A 14,867-nucleotide genomic window follows, 5' to 3' on the forward strand; every position below is an offset into this window, starting at 1 on the left:
AGCTCGGGCTGTGGCGCAGGCTGGAGAGCAGCTGCAATGAATCACTGCAATGAATCCCTCTGACCAGGAGGTCATGAGTTCGAGGCCCGCTCGGAGCCTATGTTTGTCTTGTCTTTGTTCTATGTTAAAAGGCATTGAATGTTTGCCTATATGTGTAATGTGATCCGCCCTGAGTCCCCTTCGGGGTGAGAAGGGCGGGATATAAATGCTGTAAATAAAATAAAATAAATATGAGTGAAAAGAAGCATTAAAAGCAAAAGCTACCCCACCTTTGCCAGTGTTTCCAGTGGACACAAGGCCTGCCACGGTTCCTCCACCCCTTGTCCCGGGCTGTTCCTGCCCCAGGAAGTTCCTCCCCTTCCACCAGAGTTGAGGACACCGACCGCGGGAGCTCCGTGAAGCTGCAAAGAGTCCAAGTCTGTTTATTAACCTGAGTATTACAAAGAGGAACATGTACACGGTATAAAAACGACAGATGGCGCATGAGAAGTACAAGTACGACACATCCACAAACTGTCCACGTTTCTTTGGGCACGGAGACATCAATCATAATTTGACAGCCTGCGGGGAAAAACCGAGTTCCGGTTGTAGAAATGTTTTCCTGTTCCAACAAAAGGAAACCATACAAAGTACATTCAGATACTTAAAAACGGGTTCTTGGAGTTAGCGAGGAGAGGAGGCATCCTGGACTGGAAACGGGATTCCTTTGTGAGCTGCGATCCAGACTCTGCTTGTGTTGCGTTTTCAAGGGAGATCTGGGTTGGTTTGTATTTAAAATAAACTCATTTAAATAAAAAAATACGAAACGCTCTGAAACCACGTGAGGCATGCAGCCCGGGACTGGCACGTTTTGGGGGACATGCAGGCGGAGAGCGGGGGCCCCTCCCTCCCTAGGCCGGTTCTGAGTTGACGGGCGGCAGGTTCTGCTGCTTGAAGTACTGGACCACCTGCTGCGGGAGCTCCGCCAGGACCGCTTTGGCCAGGGTCTCCTTGGGCGCCTGCAAGACAAGAAGGGCATCACGGGCAGGGAAAGAGGTTCCACCCAAACGTGAGGAAGGACTTGGGAATTGGCCGCCTCGGAGTGTGCCGAGGTCTCCTCTTTTGGACGTCTTGAAGCCTGGATGGCCATCTGTTGGGAGTGTTTTGATTGCGTCCTCCTGCGTGGCAGAACGAACAAAGCTCCTGGGGGTTTCCTACCCTGTTTCCCTGAAAATAGGACATCCCCTGAAAATAAAACCTAGTAGAGGTTTTGCTGAATTGCTAAATATAAGGCCTCCCCAGAAAGTAAGACCTAGGAAAGTTTTCGTTTGGAAGCATGCCCAACAAACAGAGCACCGGAGCATGCAAGATCGGTAAATGTACGTACCATAGAGTATTGTACATGGAAATAATGGTAATAAGAAATTCTTGATAGGATTCACAGTTTGTCTGGCCCAATTCTATCCTTGGTGGTGTTCAGAATGCTCTTGCGTTGTAGGTGAACTATAAATCTCTGCAACTACAACTCCCAAATGTCAAGGGCTATTTTCCCAAAACTCCACCAGTGTTCATATTTGGGCCTATTGAATATTCATGCCAAGTTTGGTCCAGATCCATCACTGAGTCCGCAGTGCTCTCTGGATGTGGGTGAACTACAACTCCCAAACTCAAGTTCAATGCCTTCCAAACCTCCAAGACCAGAGCAACGGGGAGAGCCGGGAAGATAGTTCCATCTTGTCTCCTGTGCCATAGCAACATGCTATGCTAATTTTATATACATATATATAATATATAATAATTTATAAATATACAATATATTGTACGTATGTACTTATAATATTGATAATATTATAATGTAGTATAATATACTAATTAATAATACAATATAATATTAATTATGTATTATATATTAAATGTAATATCCTAATAATATTACCCTAAAATTATATAGTACAATATAGTAATTTAATGCTCATATTGTGCTATGCTAATAATATATTGTATGTACATTTGATTTGTAAGCCGCTCTGAGTCCCCTTCGGGGTGAGAAAGAAGAGCGGGATATAAATGTAAGTAAATAAATAAAACCTTTCCAGTATTTTCTGTTGATCATGGGAGTTCTGTGTGCCAAGTTGGGTTCAGTTCCATCATTGGTGGAGTTCAGAATACTCTTTGATTGTAGGTGAACTACACATCCCAACAACTACAACTCCCAAACGACAAAATCTCCAGGACCGCCTTCCGTACTCACGCTGCGAAATTCGCGGAAGGGCACAAACTGGACGATGTCGCGCACGGCCTCCTCCCCGGTGTGAGAGCGGAGCATGCGGCTGTCTCCGTCCAGGAACTCCATGGCCACAAAGTCCGCGTTCCCGACCCCGACGATGATGATGGACATGGGCAGCTTGGAGGCCTGGACGATGGCGTGACGGGTCTCGTCCATGTCGCTGATGACGCCGTCCGTGATGATCAGGAGGATGAAGTATTGCTGGAAGGGGAGCAGGAGCAGACCTCAGACCCCCCACAAGGCCGTGGCATTTATTCCAGGTTGGTGGGTCCTCAGGAGGCCCAATGGCACCGTGCGCTATTTCCGCCTATGCCGTTGGCGCTGTTTCCGGATACATGGAGCGCCAGGGATTCAGCCTGCGACAACCTGGCTGCCACAAACTAGGCGGAATTGGTTCAGACTCATTGAGAGAGATATATCAAATGTTCTCACTCTTTCAATGTTAATTTACTCTATCTGATAAGGTAAAACTTCAATTATTTATAATTATATATATATATACACACACACACACACACACACACATACAGTAGAGTCTCACTTATCCAACATAAACGGGCCGGCAGAATGTTGGATAAGCGAATATGTTGGATAAGCGAGTGTTGGATAAGTGAGACTCTACTGTATTTATATATATATATATAATATAATACGCTTTTCCTTAATCCCTTCTTATTATCCAACATAATCGCTTATCCAACGTTCTGCCGGTCCGTTTATGTTGGATAAGTGAGACTCTACTGTATCCGCCATTCAACACCAGTGCTCTTGACAAAAATCGCACGCACTGCTCGTTGCATCTAATTCTTTCAGAAGCATAATAACAAGTGTTCACAGTCCTGTCTGTGCAGCTATTTCTTGCACCTTGAGCTTCCCGTGCGGCCTCTGCAAACACACACATATGTTGAGTGCATCATGTGCTGGGGACAATCCTGATCGCACTCCGATACTGCCTGGCCACACACACACACATCCCAGTTTCCGTCTACGACATTATTGGAGAAGTGACAACCGGTAAGGCATATGCTCCCTTCGACTCACCGTTGCCGCCGGCTGCTGCGTGGCCTGGGCTGCGAATCGGGCCACGTGGTTGATGATGGGGGAAAAGTTGGTCGGCCCATAGAAGCGAATGTGTGGCAGGCAGGTGGAGTAGGCCTGGACGATGCCGTCTACACCTGCGAGGAAGCAGAAGAGGACTCGGGTGACGTTTGGAGGCCCCTCTCTCTCCGATGACCCATAAACTCAAGCCAGCCCCACTTTCTGCTCCGTGGTCTTTTAATCTAGCAGCTCTCTCTCCGTCTCGGACTCTTTTCCTCCTCCGTTCCTCCAACTATCCTCAAACTAAGATAGTTTCCATCCTTCAGATGGAGTAGGATAGAATAACGTTATTGTCATTGTGCAATGAAATTAAATGCCTTCCCCTGCACACATCACATGATGTCTTGGGCTCCGAGGCAAACGCTTCTATTAAGGAACTAGCTGTGCCCGGCCACGCGTTGCTGTGGCGTTGTCTGGTGGTGTCTGTATTTTATAGGCAGTGTGGAAGAGGCCTAAGTGAGGCCTAACTTTGCCTGTCCCCTGGGCTGAGTGGGTTGCTAGGAGACCAAGTGGGCAGAGCTTAGCCTTCTAAATGGCAGCAATTGGATAAAAACAATTATTCCTCTCCCTCTAATTAGGACTTTATTTTTCTTTTCTTTTTGTTGTATCAACCTAGAGGCGTGGATGAGGGGTTGTACTGTCAATTTTCGAGTTGTGGGGTGTTTAGTTTTGTTGTTTTGTCGGTCGCCAGGATTCCATCACTCATATATATGATGTCAATGAATATTTTTTGTCCAAGCTGAGGCAGACCTGGGTGGCCAAAGGGATGTGTTTTTGCCTCTTATTGAGGCATCCAGGATTGACTTAAGTTCTCACTTACCAAGGCAGAAAGGGTTGGTGGGGTTGAAGTTGATGGCAAACTCATGAGACACCTGGAAGCAAAGAAGAAGGAGAAGGCAGAGGTTACAACGAACTCCTTTTGCAAACATCACGTTTTCAGGGCAAGTTTCAAAACAGTTTTCTTAATGTTCCGTTTCAAACACCAAAGGTAACCTTATGTACTCATTGTGTAATTCTTTTCCTCTGTAACTCCATGCGCTCCCTATTTTGGAAACATGGCAATAATTCTGAAGAGGGACCAAAACATAACCAGGTCTGTGGTCACTTTTGGGTTGGTTTGGTGCAGCTTCAGGGTGACACAGGTTCCGTCAGCGTGGAGGTCAGGGTGCGAGCCGGGTGGGATTCTTCAAGCTCCATCAATCATCTTCTCCAGCACCCGGATGAATTGGTTGCAATCGTCTGCCACACCAATTCCTCTGTTCAAATGTCAGACTCAAACACATCTGTAGTCTGGTCCAAACATTTATTCAATAGCTATAATACATATTTACTAAGCACAGCAAAAGCCATCGCTCTGAGCTGGCATTCTCTTCAGCCTCTTGCCTCGGCAAGCACCAGCTCAACTCACAGAGATAAGAAAAACACATTCCTCAGTCTGCACAGTCCCCAACTTCCAAGGCCAGAAATCATGCCTGATAGGTCATAGCAGGCTGTCAGTCAAAACTAGCCTGCTGTTAACTGTTTCATTACTGAAACACTCACTCTTGCCTAACGGCAGAAAACACTTGATTTACATTTCACACACATACAACCATAATCCAACAGGTTCTGCACACGAGCTGCCCAAATACCATAAGGAAACCCAGCCCTGCCCTTGGGCATCCGTCTTTTTCGCCTCCTTGGCCAGACAGGTGTGGCCCTAGAAAAAGGTAAAGGTTTCCCCTGACGTTAAGTCCAGTCGTGCCCTAAGCGTCCACAAAAGAGAAAATGTTCCTCGTTTAAGCCTTCATTGAAGTGAAGCCATTAAAAGCAAATTTAGGCAAATAAAGGTAAGCTTAAATATAACAGTTGGGCTGTATTATAAAAACAGCATTTTATTAATGTTGGAATTTGCTGTTTGCTTGAGAGTTCTGGTTAACAGAGAGCCTACACCAGGGGTCCCCAAACTAAGGCCCGGGGGCCGGATGCGGCCCTCCAAGGTCATTTATCTGGCCCCCGCCCTCAGTTTTATAATATATTTTTATATCAGTTTTAATAATATAATATATTGTATATACATATAATATTGATAAAATATTATAATGTTGTACAATATAATACCAATAATAATGCCATTTAATAATATTAATTATATGTTATATATTACATATAGTATTACAGTATAGTGGTATAGTTCAATATAGTAATATATAATGCTAATATTTTGCTATGCGTCTCCTTCGGGGTAAGAAGGGTGGGATATAAATGTAGTAAATAAATGTAGTAAGTAAATAATTAATTTTAGACTTAGGCTCACCCAAATTCTGAAATGACTTGAAGGCACACAACAACAACAACAACCCTAATTAACTTGACTATCTCATTGGCCAGAAGCAGGCCCACACTTTCCATTGAAATCCTGATAGGTTTATGTTGGTTAAGATTGTTTTCATTTTTAAATATTGTATTGTTCTTTCATTGTTGTTGTTGTTTTGCACTGCAAATAAGACATGTGCAGTGTGCATAGGAATTTGTTTGTATTTTTTTTCAAATGATAATTCGGCCCCTCCATAGTCTGAAGGATTGTAGACCGGCCCTTTGCTTTAAAAGTTTGAGGACCCCTGGTCTACACTATCATCACCATGATGATGATGATGATGATGATGATGATGATGGTTCAGTGCTGGCCAAGCGGGCTCTGTGCTGCCCTTCCCGTCCGCGCCGCTTGCGTTTCCAAATGATCCTTCCGTGACATTTTCCGCATCGAGGGCGCACTGAGTCGCACAAATGTCTTACTCATACTCATCTCGTTTGGGAAAGCGTTTTGCGTCCCCATGGCAACAGGAGAACAAAGCGGCATGTCTACCACTCTTATCTTTCCCGTCATTGTCGTCTTCATTTCTATTGCGGTCCCTCCGGCAATGCCGAAAAACGTCAAAAAATACATTAAGAGCAAGCCTTTGCAGACTCATACAATCCAGTTCAAAACTGATAATCTGGATTATATAGCACTGTAAATCCAGCCAGAGAATGTAAAAGCCTTAGGACAGATTTTTTTTTATCGTGCCAGAAGCGACTTGTAAACATACTGCAAGTCTGCCTGGCCCTGTTCCAGAAGCATTCTCTCCTGACATTTCGCCCACATCTATGGCAGGTAATCTGGATTATATAGCACTGTAGATCCAGCCAGAGAATATAAAAGCCTTAGGAGAGATTTTTTTTATCATGCCAGAAGCGACTTGAAAACATACTGCAAGTTTGCCTGGCCCTGTTCCAGAAGCAGCATTCTCTCCTGATGTTTTGCCCACATCTATGGCTAGCATCCTCAGAGGTTGTGAGGTCTGTTGGAAAAAACTAAACAAGGTTTCTATACCTGTGGAAGGTCCAGGGTGGGAGAAGGAAGTCTTGTCTGTTGGGGACCAGTGGGAAGGCTTTAATTAATCACCTTGATTAGCATTAACGGCCTTGCCAGCTTCATGTCCTGGCTTCTTCCTGCCCGGGGGAAGATTCACACATTCACATTCTCACTGGCCTCCAACAGACAATAATTTACTTACAACAATTTATTTATTTACAACATTTGTACCCCACCTTTCTCACCTGAGGGGACTCAAGGCGGCTTACAACCCCCAGCAAGATTCAATGCCAAACTATCAATAAAAATAACAACACATTTAAAACTATTAACAGTAACAGGGCCGGGCTGTGGCGCAGCTGGCTAGTAACCAGCTGCAATAAATCACTACTGACCGAGAGGTCATGAGTTCAAAGCCCGGGTCGGGTTAAGCCCCCGACCATTAAATAGCCCGGCTTGCTGTTGACCTATGCAGCCCCGAAAGACAGTTGCATCTGTCAAGTAGGGAAATTTAGGTACGCTTTATGCGGGAGGCTAATTTAACTAATTTACAACATCATAAAAACTGCCAGCAAAACACGAAGAATGGAATGAGGAAGTACAGCCACTAGTGGATGGTGAAGCAACAGCTCCCCCTGTGGCCGGAATCGTGAAGCTGGAAAAATGTTAAATGCCTCTGTGTCTGTCTATATATGTTGTTTGTCTGTTGAAATTGAATGTTTGCCATATATGTGTTCATTGTAATCCGCCCTGAGTCCTCTTCGGGGTGAGAAAGAAGGGCGGAATATAAATACTTTAAATAAATAAATAATCAGTAAAAATACATTATACAAACATTAAAAAGCATTAAAAGCATATAAATTAATTCCATTCTTCAAATAATTCCTTCCACAGATATATACATCTTCCTTGCTTATTTTTTTTTCTAGTATACTGCACAACCTCTGAGGATGCCTGCCATAGATGTGGGCAAAACGTCAGGAGAAAATGCTTCTGGAACATGGCCAGGCAGCCCAGAAAACACACAACAACCCAGTGATTCCAGCCATGAAAGACTTCGACAACAGACTGTATTTACCTTCCAGTCGGGCGGCAACTGGGCTCCAAAACCCAAGGCAGGAAACATTTTGTCTCTGCAAAACAAACCAGCAAAAAGGATGAGAAAGTAAAGGTGGAACATGAACACGGACTCAACCTAAGGCTGGGCATTGCAAAATAAATATACTCGAGTATAAGCCGACCCGAATATAAGCCGAGGCACCTAATTTTACCACAAAAAAACTGGGAAAACATTGACTCCAGTATAAGCTAAAATACCAATAAAATTACCGTATATACTCGAGTATAAGCCGACCCGAATATAAGCCGAGGCACCTAATTTTACCACAAAAAAACTGGGAAAACATTGACTCCGGTATAAGCCGAGATACCAATAAAATTACATTAAATGAGGCATCCGTAGTTTAAATGTTTTTGAATCTTTACATCAAACTGTAATTTAAGATATGACTTCAACTCTGATTAAATCATTATTCTCATCTTCTTCAATGTAAATGTGCTTACGTCTACTTTTAATAATAATAGTGAAATAATAAATGTAATAATAATAATAATAAATGCAGTAAAATAATAAATGTAATAATAAATAGAGTAAAATAATAAATATATTATTAATAATAAAAATAGAGTAAAATTAATGTAAAAGTAACAACAATACTAGAGTAAAATAATAAATGTAATAAAAATTAATAGAGTAAAATAATAAATGTAACAATACCAATAATAATAGAGAAAAATAATAAATATATACTTGAGTATAAGTCGACCTGAATATAAGCCCACCAGAACCCTCACCCGAGTATAATCTGAAGAGGGTTTTTTCAGTCCAAAAAAGGGCTGAAAAACTAGGCTTATACTCGAGTATATACAGTATATTGTATTATTGCATTTGTAATTTGTTTGTTTTATCTGTTTGATATTGTTGTTTACATATGCTTTTAACTTTTTGTCCATTGTCTGTTCTTTGGGCTTGGCCCCATGTTAGCTGCCCCGAGTCCCTTTGGGGAGATGGAGGCGGGGTCCAAAATAAAGTTGTTGTTGTTGTGGTTGTTAGTTTATGGCAGCCACAAAAACAAAGTTTCCGGAGCAGAACAACTGGTTCTCTCATTTTATGCTTTTAATGAGTTTTATGATTTATGTAATGTATTGTTTTTATAATGTTGATTTTATAAATAAATAATTACAGTATATAAATTATATAATATATAAAATCATATATAAATTATATAATAAATCTTTTATTTATTATAATTTGTCTTAATTGTTGTATTTGTTTTGTTTTCGGGCTTTTTTCCCGTGTTAGCCACCCCGAGTCCCTGTCGGGAGATTATGGCGGGATAGAAAAATAAAGTTACTTACTTACTTACAAGGTCATGTGGCTGCTGGCTTGACTGCATGGAGTGCCCTTACCTTCCCAACAAAGCAGTACCTATAGATCTACTCACATCTGCATGTTTTCAAACTCCTAAGTTGGCAGAAGCTGGGGCTAACAGTGGGTGCTCACTCCGTTATTTGAACCACCAACCTTTTGGTCCACAAATTCAGCTGCTCAATGCTTTAACACACTGCACCACTGGTGCATTATTCAATAATAATAACACCTGGAGTAGACCTATCTCTGTGTTGAGATCAAGTCTCATTCTGACAAATGAAACTCGCTGCCGGCAGAGCTGCAACAAAGACGTCAGTGGATGAGAGGGCCTTGATGTTTCCCCGGAAGGAGGACTTACGTGTCGTAGTCTTGGATGATCTGCCCGACGGCCCAGATGGCCGAGAGGTACTCGTTGGTGCCCATGGGGCTGATGTAGTGCAGGGAGGTGGGGTCCCGGGGGTTCCCGTTGGAGGCCGTGAAGTCGATCCCCACCTGGAAGGAAACACATTAGCCACCGTCTCATTAGCCACCCTGTCTGCACCAGAAACGGCTCCCAGGATGGAGCCCAAGTTTAAAGTCTTTTACAACTTTTAAGCCTTTTATTGAGATCCATGAGTTCTTTACTATGGAATGGTTTCCATTTTTCACTAATAAAAATAGTGGCGATTTTGAGCCATGAATTCTTACATCTACCTTGGAATCACACCAAATGAAAAGGAAAAAAAAAAAAAGGTTTGCCCCTGCCTGTGTTTTCCTTTTCTTTTGGTGAACAGTTTGTTACAGTTCTGGTACAAAACAGAACAAGAAATCATAGCAGAGATAGCCAGGTAACAATAATTTTTGATGGACACATGCCTATCTACGTTAGTCAGTCAACCAAGGGTTGTGCAAGGGTTCCCTGTTTATGTGCCTAAGCGGAGGCTGCACATTTCTGTTTGTAGGTTTGTTTTGTAGAGATAGAGAAGGATGATGACAATGATGATGACAAAGAGGGTTGCTATAGGAACGGGAGTGCGTCGGGTTGCAAATGCAGCCGATCCAGCGCGTAAAGCTTGGCCGGTGCAAACAGAGGAAAGGGTTGCTTTTGGCAGCCAAGGGAATGAGCAACACTTTTGTCTGCCCAAAGCTCAAGTACGAGGGTTGAATGAAAAGTAATGCCTCCACCTTCGTAACTCCTCAACAGAGGGCAGTCCTGGTCGGCGGCAGGTCCTGGCTTGTTCAGTAGACTCTCCTCTACAGTTCCATTTGGTGGGAAGCCTTAGCATTGGATGGTTGTGTTGTTAAAGTGCGAGGTATGGAACCCTACACAGATGGTTGGTCAATGTGATTTAAGCAATGTGCAGTCATTGAATTCTTGAGAGCAGAAGGTGTCACCCCAAAGAAGAAAGGCATCACCTTCATTCTCATAATGTGATAGGAGTTCCTGGCAAATTTCAAGTCTGTGCGCTTTTATTTCAGGCGTCAGCATCTTGGGTTCCCATCGTGCACAGATCTTCCGACAGCCAAGCAAAGCAATAATGTGACCCACATGTTCTTGTGAAATGCCAATTATGCTTGAAATTTCTCTCTGAGTGATATGGCGATCGTCCTGAATCAGTCTGTCAAACCTTTTACATGTGAAACTCGGTGGTTGCTGTCACAGGACGTCCAACTCTTTGTTTGTCACGCAAGTCAGATGTTCCCACCTCAACATCTTTAAACTTACTCACCCAACGATGCACAGGATTCACATCCACACAATCACCATAACCAGCTTGCATTCTCTGATGGATCTCCTTTGGCGTGACACCTTCTGCTGTCAAGAATTCAGGGACTGCACGTTGCTTAAGTCGCATTGACCGAACGTCTGCGCAGGGTCCCATACTTGGCACTTTAACAACACAAACGTTCAATGTAAGGCTTCCTGCCAAATGGAACTGCAGAGGAAAGTCTGCTGAACAAGCCAGGACCTGCCGCAGACCAGGACGGCTATCTGCTGAGGAGTTAGTTACGAACGTGGAGGCATTACTTTTCATTCAACTTACAAATCTTGTGGGTTCCTCTATTGTTGTGCCTGGCAGGGATGCACAGCCAAGCAATGGCACTCCATGCACATTTTGTTCTAGTTTTTCAATGAATATCTCAAGCAAGTCTCAACCAACTCAACGTAAATTTGTGGCAGTGGAGTAGAAGAACTACTTTCAAAATAAGGGCTGCAAAATGAAACAGGAAAGAACACTTTCAAACCTGGAACAGAACCTTTTTCAAATTTTGTTATATAGTGTAATTATTATTGTTGTTGTTGTTGTTGTGTTGTTGTGTGTTTTTGGGCTGTATGGCCATGTTCTGGAATATGGTCATACAGCCCAGAAAACGCACAACAACCTTGTGATTCTGGCCATGAAGGCCTTCGATGACACTATTATTATTATTATCATTGTTGATACAAAGTCATAGTATGACACAGCAAACGAGATCTATATGCTGGATTTCGTATCACAAAATCACAAGTCAAACACTTCCCAAGTGTCTAGGATTGTGTGATTTTTTATTATTATTATTATTATTCACACAAAGTCACAGTATGACACAGCAAACGCAATGTATATGCTGGATTTCGTATCACAAAATCACAAGTCGAACACTTCCCAAGTGTTCAGGACTGTGTGATGTATTATTATGTATTATTACTAGCTGTGCCTGGCCACGCATTGCTGTGGCAAAGTGGTGGTGGTATTAGTTAAAAATTGTTGTGGAATTTTTATTTGACATTATTTGTATTTTTTTATTAATTTTATTGTAACTTATCTTTTTTATTTATTATATTTTATTATTTTGTTGTATTAATTGTAGTCATTTTGTTGTTATAGTATTTTATTGTATTAATTTTTTATTGTTTTTAATTATTTTAGTGTTTTTTATTATTTTTTATTGTATTATTTGTTTTTATTTTATTATTTATTCTTTTATTAACACTTGGCTGAGTGGGTTGCTAGGAGACCAAGTGGGCAGAGCTTAGCCTTCTAACTGGCAGCAATTGGATAAAAACAATTATTTCTCTCCCTCTAATTAGGACTTTATTTTTCTTTTCTTTTTGTTGTCGGAACCTAGGGGCAAGGATGGTGGGTTGTGTTGCCAAATTTCTAGGTTCTGGGGCTTGTACTTTTGTTGTTTAGTGGGAGGAACGGACACCATTACTCCTTTATATATATAGATTATTATTATTATTAATTACCTGCCTCACCTTATGAGGAGAAAACCACACGAAAGGTTTGTCTTAGGATCACCACAGGTCCGAAGTGACTTGAAGGCACACATTAATAGATCTTCCAACACGCATGACACTTCAAGTAAGTTTCATGCGCAGAGTCCTATTTCTCCTCCCTGAGCCCAAACAGGTGGATGTTCATCCATTAAGCCTCTCCGAAGCTTTAATTAATGTTGAGCCTTTAATAGGGTCCATTGATTGTGAGGCTGTGTTTGCGATTGATCACCCCGTGCAAGGAAAATGCAGATCTGCTTACCGTAAACATTAACTGGCAGCCCCCGAGGATGTAGTCCAGGAAGGAGTAATTTCTAGCGATCTGCAGAACGGTTGGAAAGAGGGAACGAAGGAAGGAAGGAAGGAAGGAAGGAAGGAAAGAAGGAGAAAGAGAGAGAGAGGATGCCGTTTGAGCACATTGCACACCAGAAAGGCTTTCTCATAAATAGCAGGATATTAAGCAAGCCCAAGAGCCATGTCGGAAATGGCAGGACGGGCCGAGTCTTTTATCTCCAAGATGGAAAAAATATCAGGTGGCAACTGACACATGGCTTCAGGCTGGAGATGCAAACCAGAGTGATATATCCATGGTGGCCAGTGATGTATATGTATGTGTATATATACATATTGATAGATATATATAATAATGTTTATAATGTTTATAGGCTCGGGCTGTGGCACAGGCTGGAGAGCAAGCCAGCTGCAACCAGCTGCAATGAATCACTCTGACCAGGAGGTCATGAGTTCGAGGCCTGCTCGGAGCCTGTGTTTGTCTTGTCTTTGTTCTATGTTAAAAGGCATTGTATGACACAGCAAATGAGATATATATGCTGGGTTTCATATCACAAAATCACAAGTCGAACACTTCCCAAGTGTCTAGAACTGTGTGATATTATTATTATTATTATTATTATTATTATTATTATTATTATTATTATATACATATACATATACAAATATATATTATATAGATCTCTCTCTCTATATATATATACATATACACATACACACACACATCATTGGCCACCATGGATATCTATTTATTTACAGTATTTATATCCCGCCCATCTTTCTCACCCCGAAGGGGACTCAGGGCGGATCACATTACACATATAGGCAAACATTCAATGCCTTTTAACATAGAACAAAGACAGAAGACAAACGCAGGCTCCGAGCTGGCCTCGAACTCATGACTTCTTGGTCAGAGTGATTCATTGGAGCTGGTTGCAGCTGGCTTGCTCTCCAGCCTGCGCCACAGCCCGGGCCTATAAACATTATTATTATTATTATTATTATTATTATTATTATTATTATTATTATTATTATTATATATCAATACACACACACACACACACACACACACACACATATATATATATATATATACACACAGTGTGTGTATGTATGTATGTATATAATAATAATAATAATAATAATAATAATAATAATAATAATAATAATGATGATGTTTATTTGTATCCCACCACCATCTCCCCCAGAGGGGACTCGGGACGACTCACAGAAATATTAGATACAAAACAATAACAATGTACAATACATCAATAAACAGTAACATGCACCAGTTATAATATTTAAACATTGACCAGAAAAATGAAACACACTTACTAAAAACATAGAATTAAAAACAGTGAGGTTGCAATGATAGATTAGCAAAGTGCACATTATAAGTTGCAAACTCAGAAACATAAAGTGCCACAGATATATGTGTGTGTGTGTGTGTGTGTGTGTGTGTGTATCTGTGTTGCTGTGAGTTTTTTCAGGCTGTATAGCCACGTTCCGGCAGCATTCTCTCCTGATGTTTCGCCTGCATCTGTGGCTAATGGCATCTTCAGAGGTTCTGTTGGCAGTGAGGCCAGTGGACTGTATGTAATATCCCTGTGGAATAACGTCCAACTTGTAAAGCAAGTGTGACTGTTGCAATGAGCAAGCCTGAATAGCATTGAGTAGCCATGAAGCCGCAAAATCATGGCCGGGACTTTCATGCGTGCATTTTCAATGTGAGGGAGATTCCAAAAAGCGGGACTCACCTTGCAGGATTTGACAATGATGATGCCGGAGTTCTTGTAGCTCCGCTTCTTCTTCTGCTTTTTGGGGTTAATGCATTCAAATTCTACCTGTCCGGGAGGAGGAAAAATGGCCCAGAGTAAATATATGTTGTAGGTTTACAATAAGTTTCTGTCGAGTCCAAGACGCTCGAGGCAGAGTCGGAAAAGCATGGCGGGAGGTGGAGGCAACCTGGGCATCCTAGAGCTGGGAGGGGTCCCCAAAGGCCATCCAGTCCAACCCCCTTCTGCCAGGCAGAAAGGCACAATCAAAACACTCCCGACAGATGGCCATCCAGCCTCTCTTTAGTCTCGTATCCTTATGAAAGAGGGGCTGGAAAGGTGGGCTAGGATGGGGTTGGACCGAATGGCTCTTGGCGGTCTCTTCCAACTCTAGGATTGCATAATAATAATAATAATAATAATAATAATAA

General features: G+C 42.1%; 1 protein-coding gene across 1 annotated transcript in view; it reads right to left on the reverse strand.

Annotated features, from left to right (window-relative positions):
• Nucleotides 1–396: 396 nt before the first annotated feature.
• Nucleotides 397–14,867, reverse strand: part of cpne2 (copine 2) — a 48,013-nt gene continuing 33,542 nt past the window's right edge. Inside the window, exons 9-16 of the mRNA XM_008122328.3 lie at nt 14,419–14,505; nt 12,633–12,692; nt 9,488–9,621; nt 7,777–7,831; nt 4,185–4,236; nt 3,308–3,441; nt 2,231–2,467; nt 397–998 (exon numbers count right to left, since the gene is read on the reverse strand). Of these exons, the coding sequence (XP_008120535.1) occupies nt 891–998; nt 2,231–2,467; nt 3,308–3,441; nt 4,185–4,236; nt 7,777–7,831; nt 9,488–9,621; nt 12,633–12,692; nt 14,419–14,505 (867 nt within the window). The 3' untranslated portion in view covers nt 397–890. The remainder of the gene's footprint in view (nt 999–2,230; nt 2,468–3,307; nt 3,442–4,184; nt 4,237–7,776; nt 7,832–9,487; nt 9,622–12,632; nt 12,693–14,418; nt 14,506–14,867) is intronic.

This window comes from Anolis carolinensis, unplaced genomic scaffold (genome assembly GCF_035594765.1).
Source record: "Anolis carolinensis isolate JA03-04 unplaced genomic scaffold, rAnoCar3.1.pri scaffold_9, whole genome shotgun sequence".
In the NCBI taxonomy this organism is placed as follows: domain Eukaryota; kingdom Metazoa; phylum Chordata; class Lepidosauria; order Squamata; family Dactyloidae; genus Anolis; species Anolis carolinensis.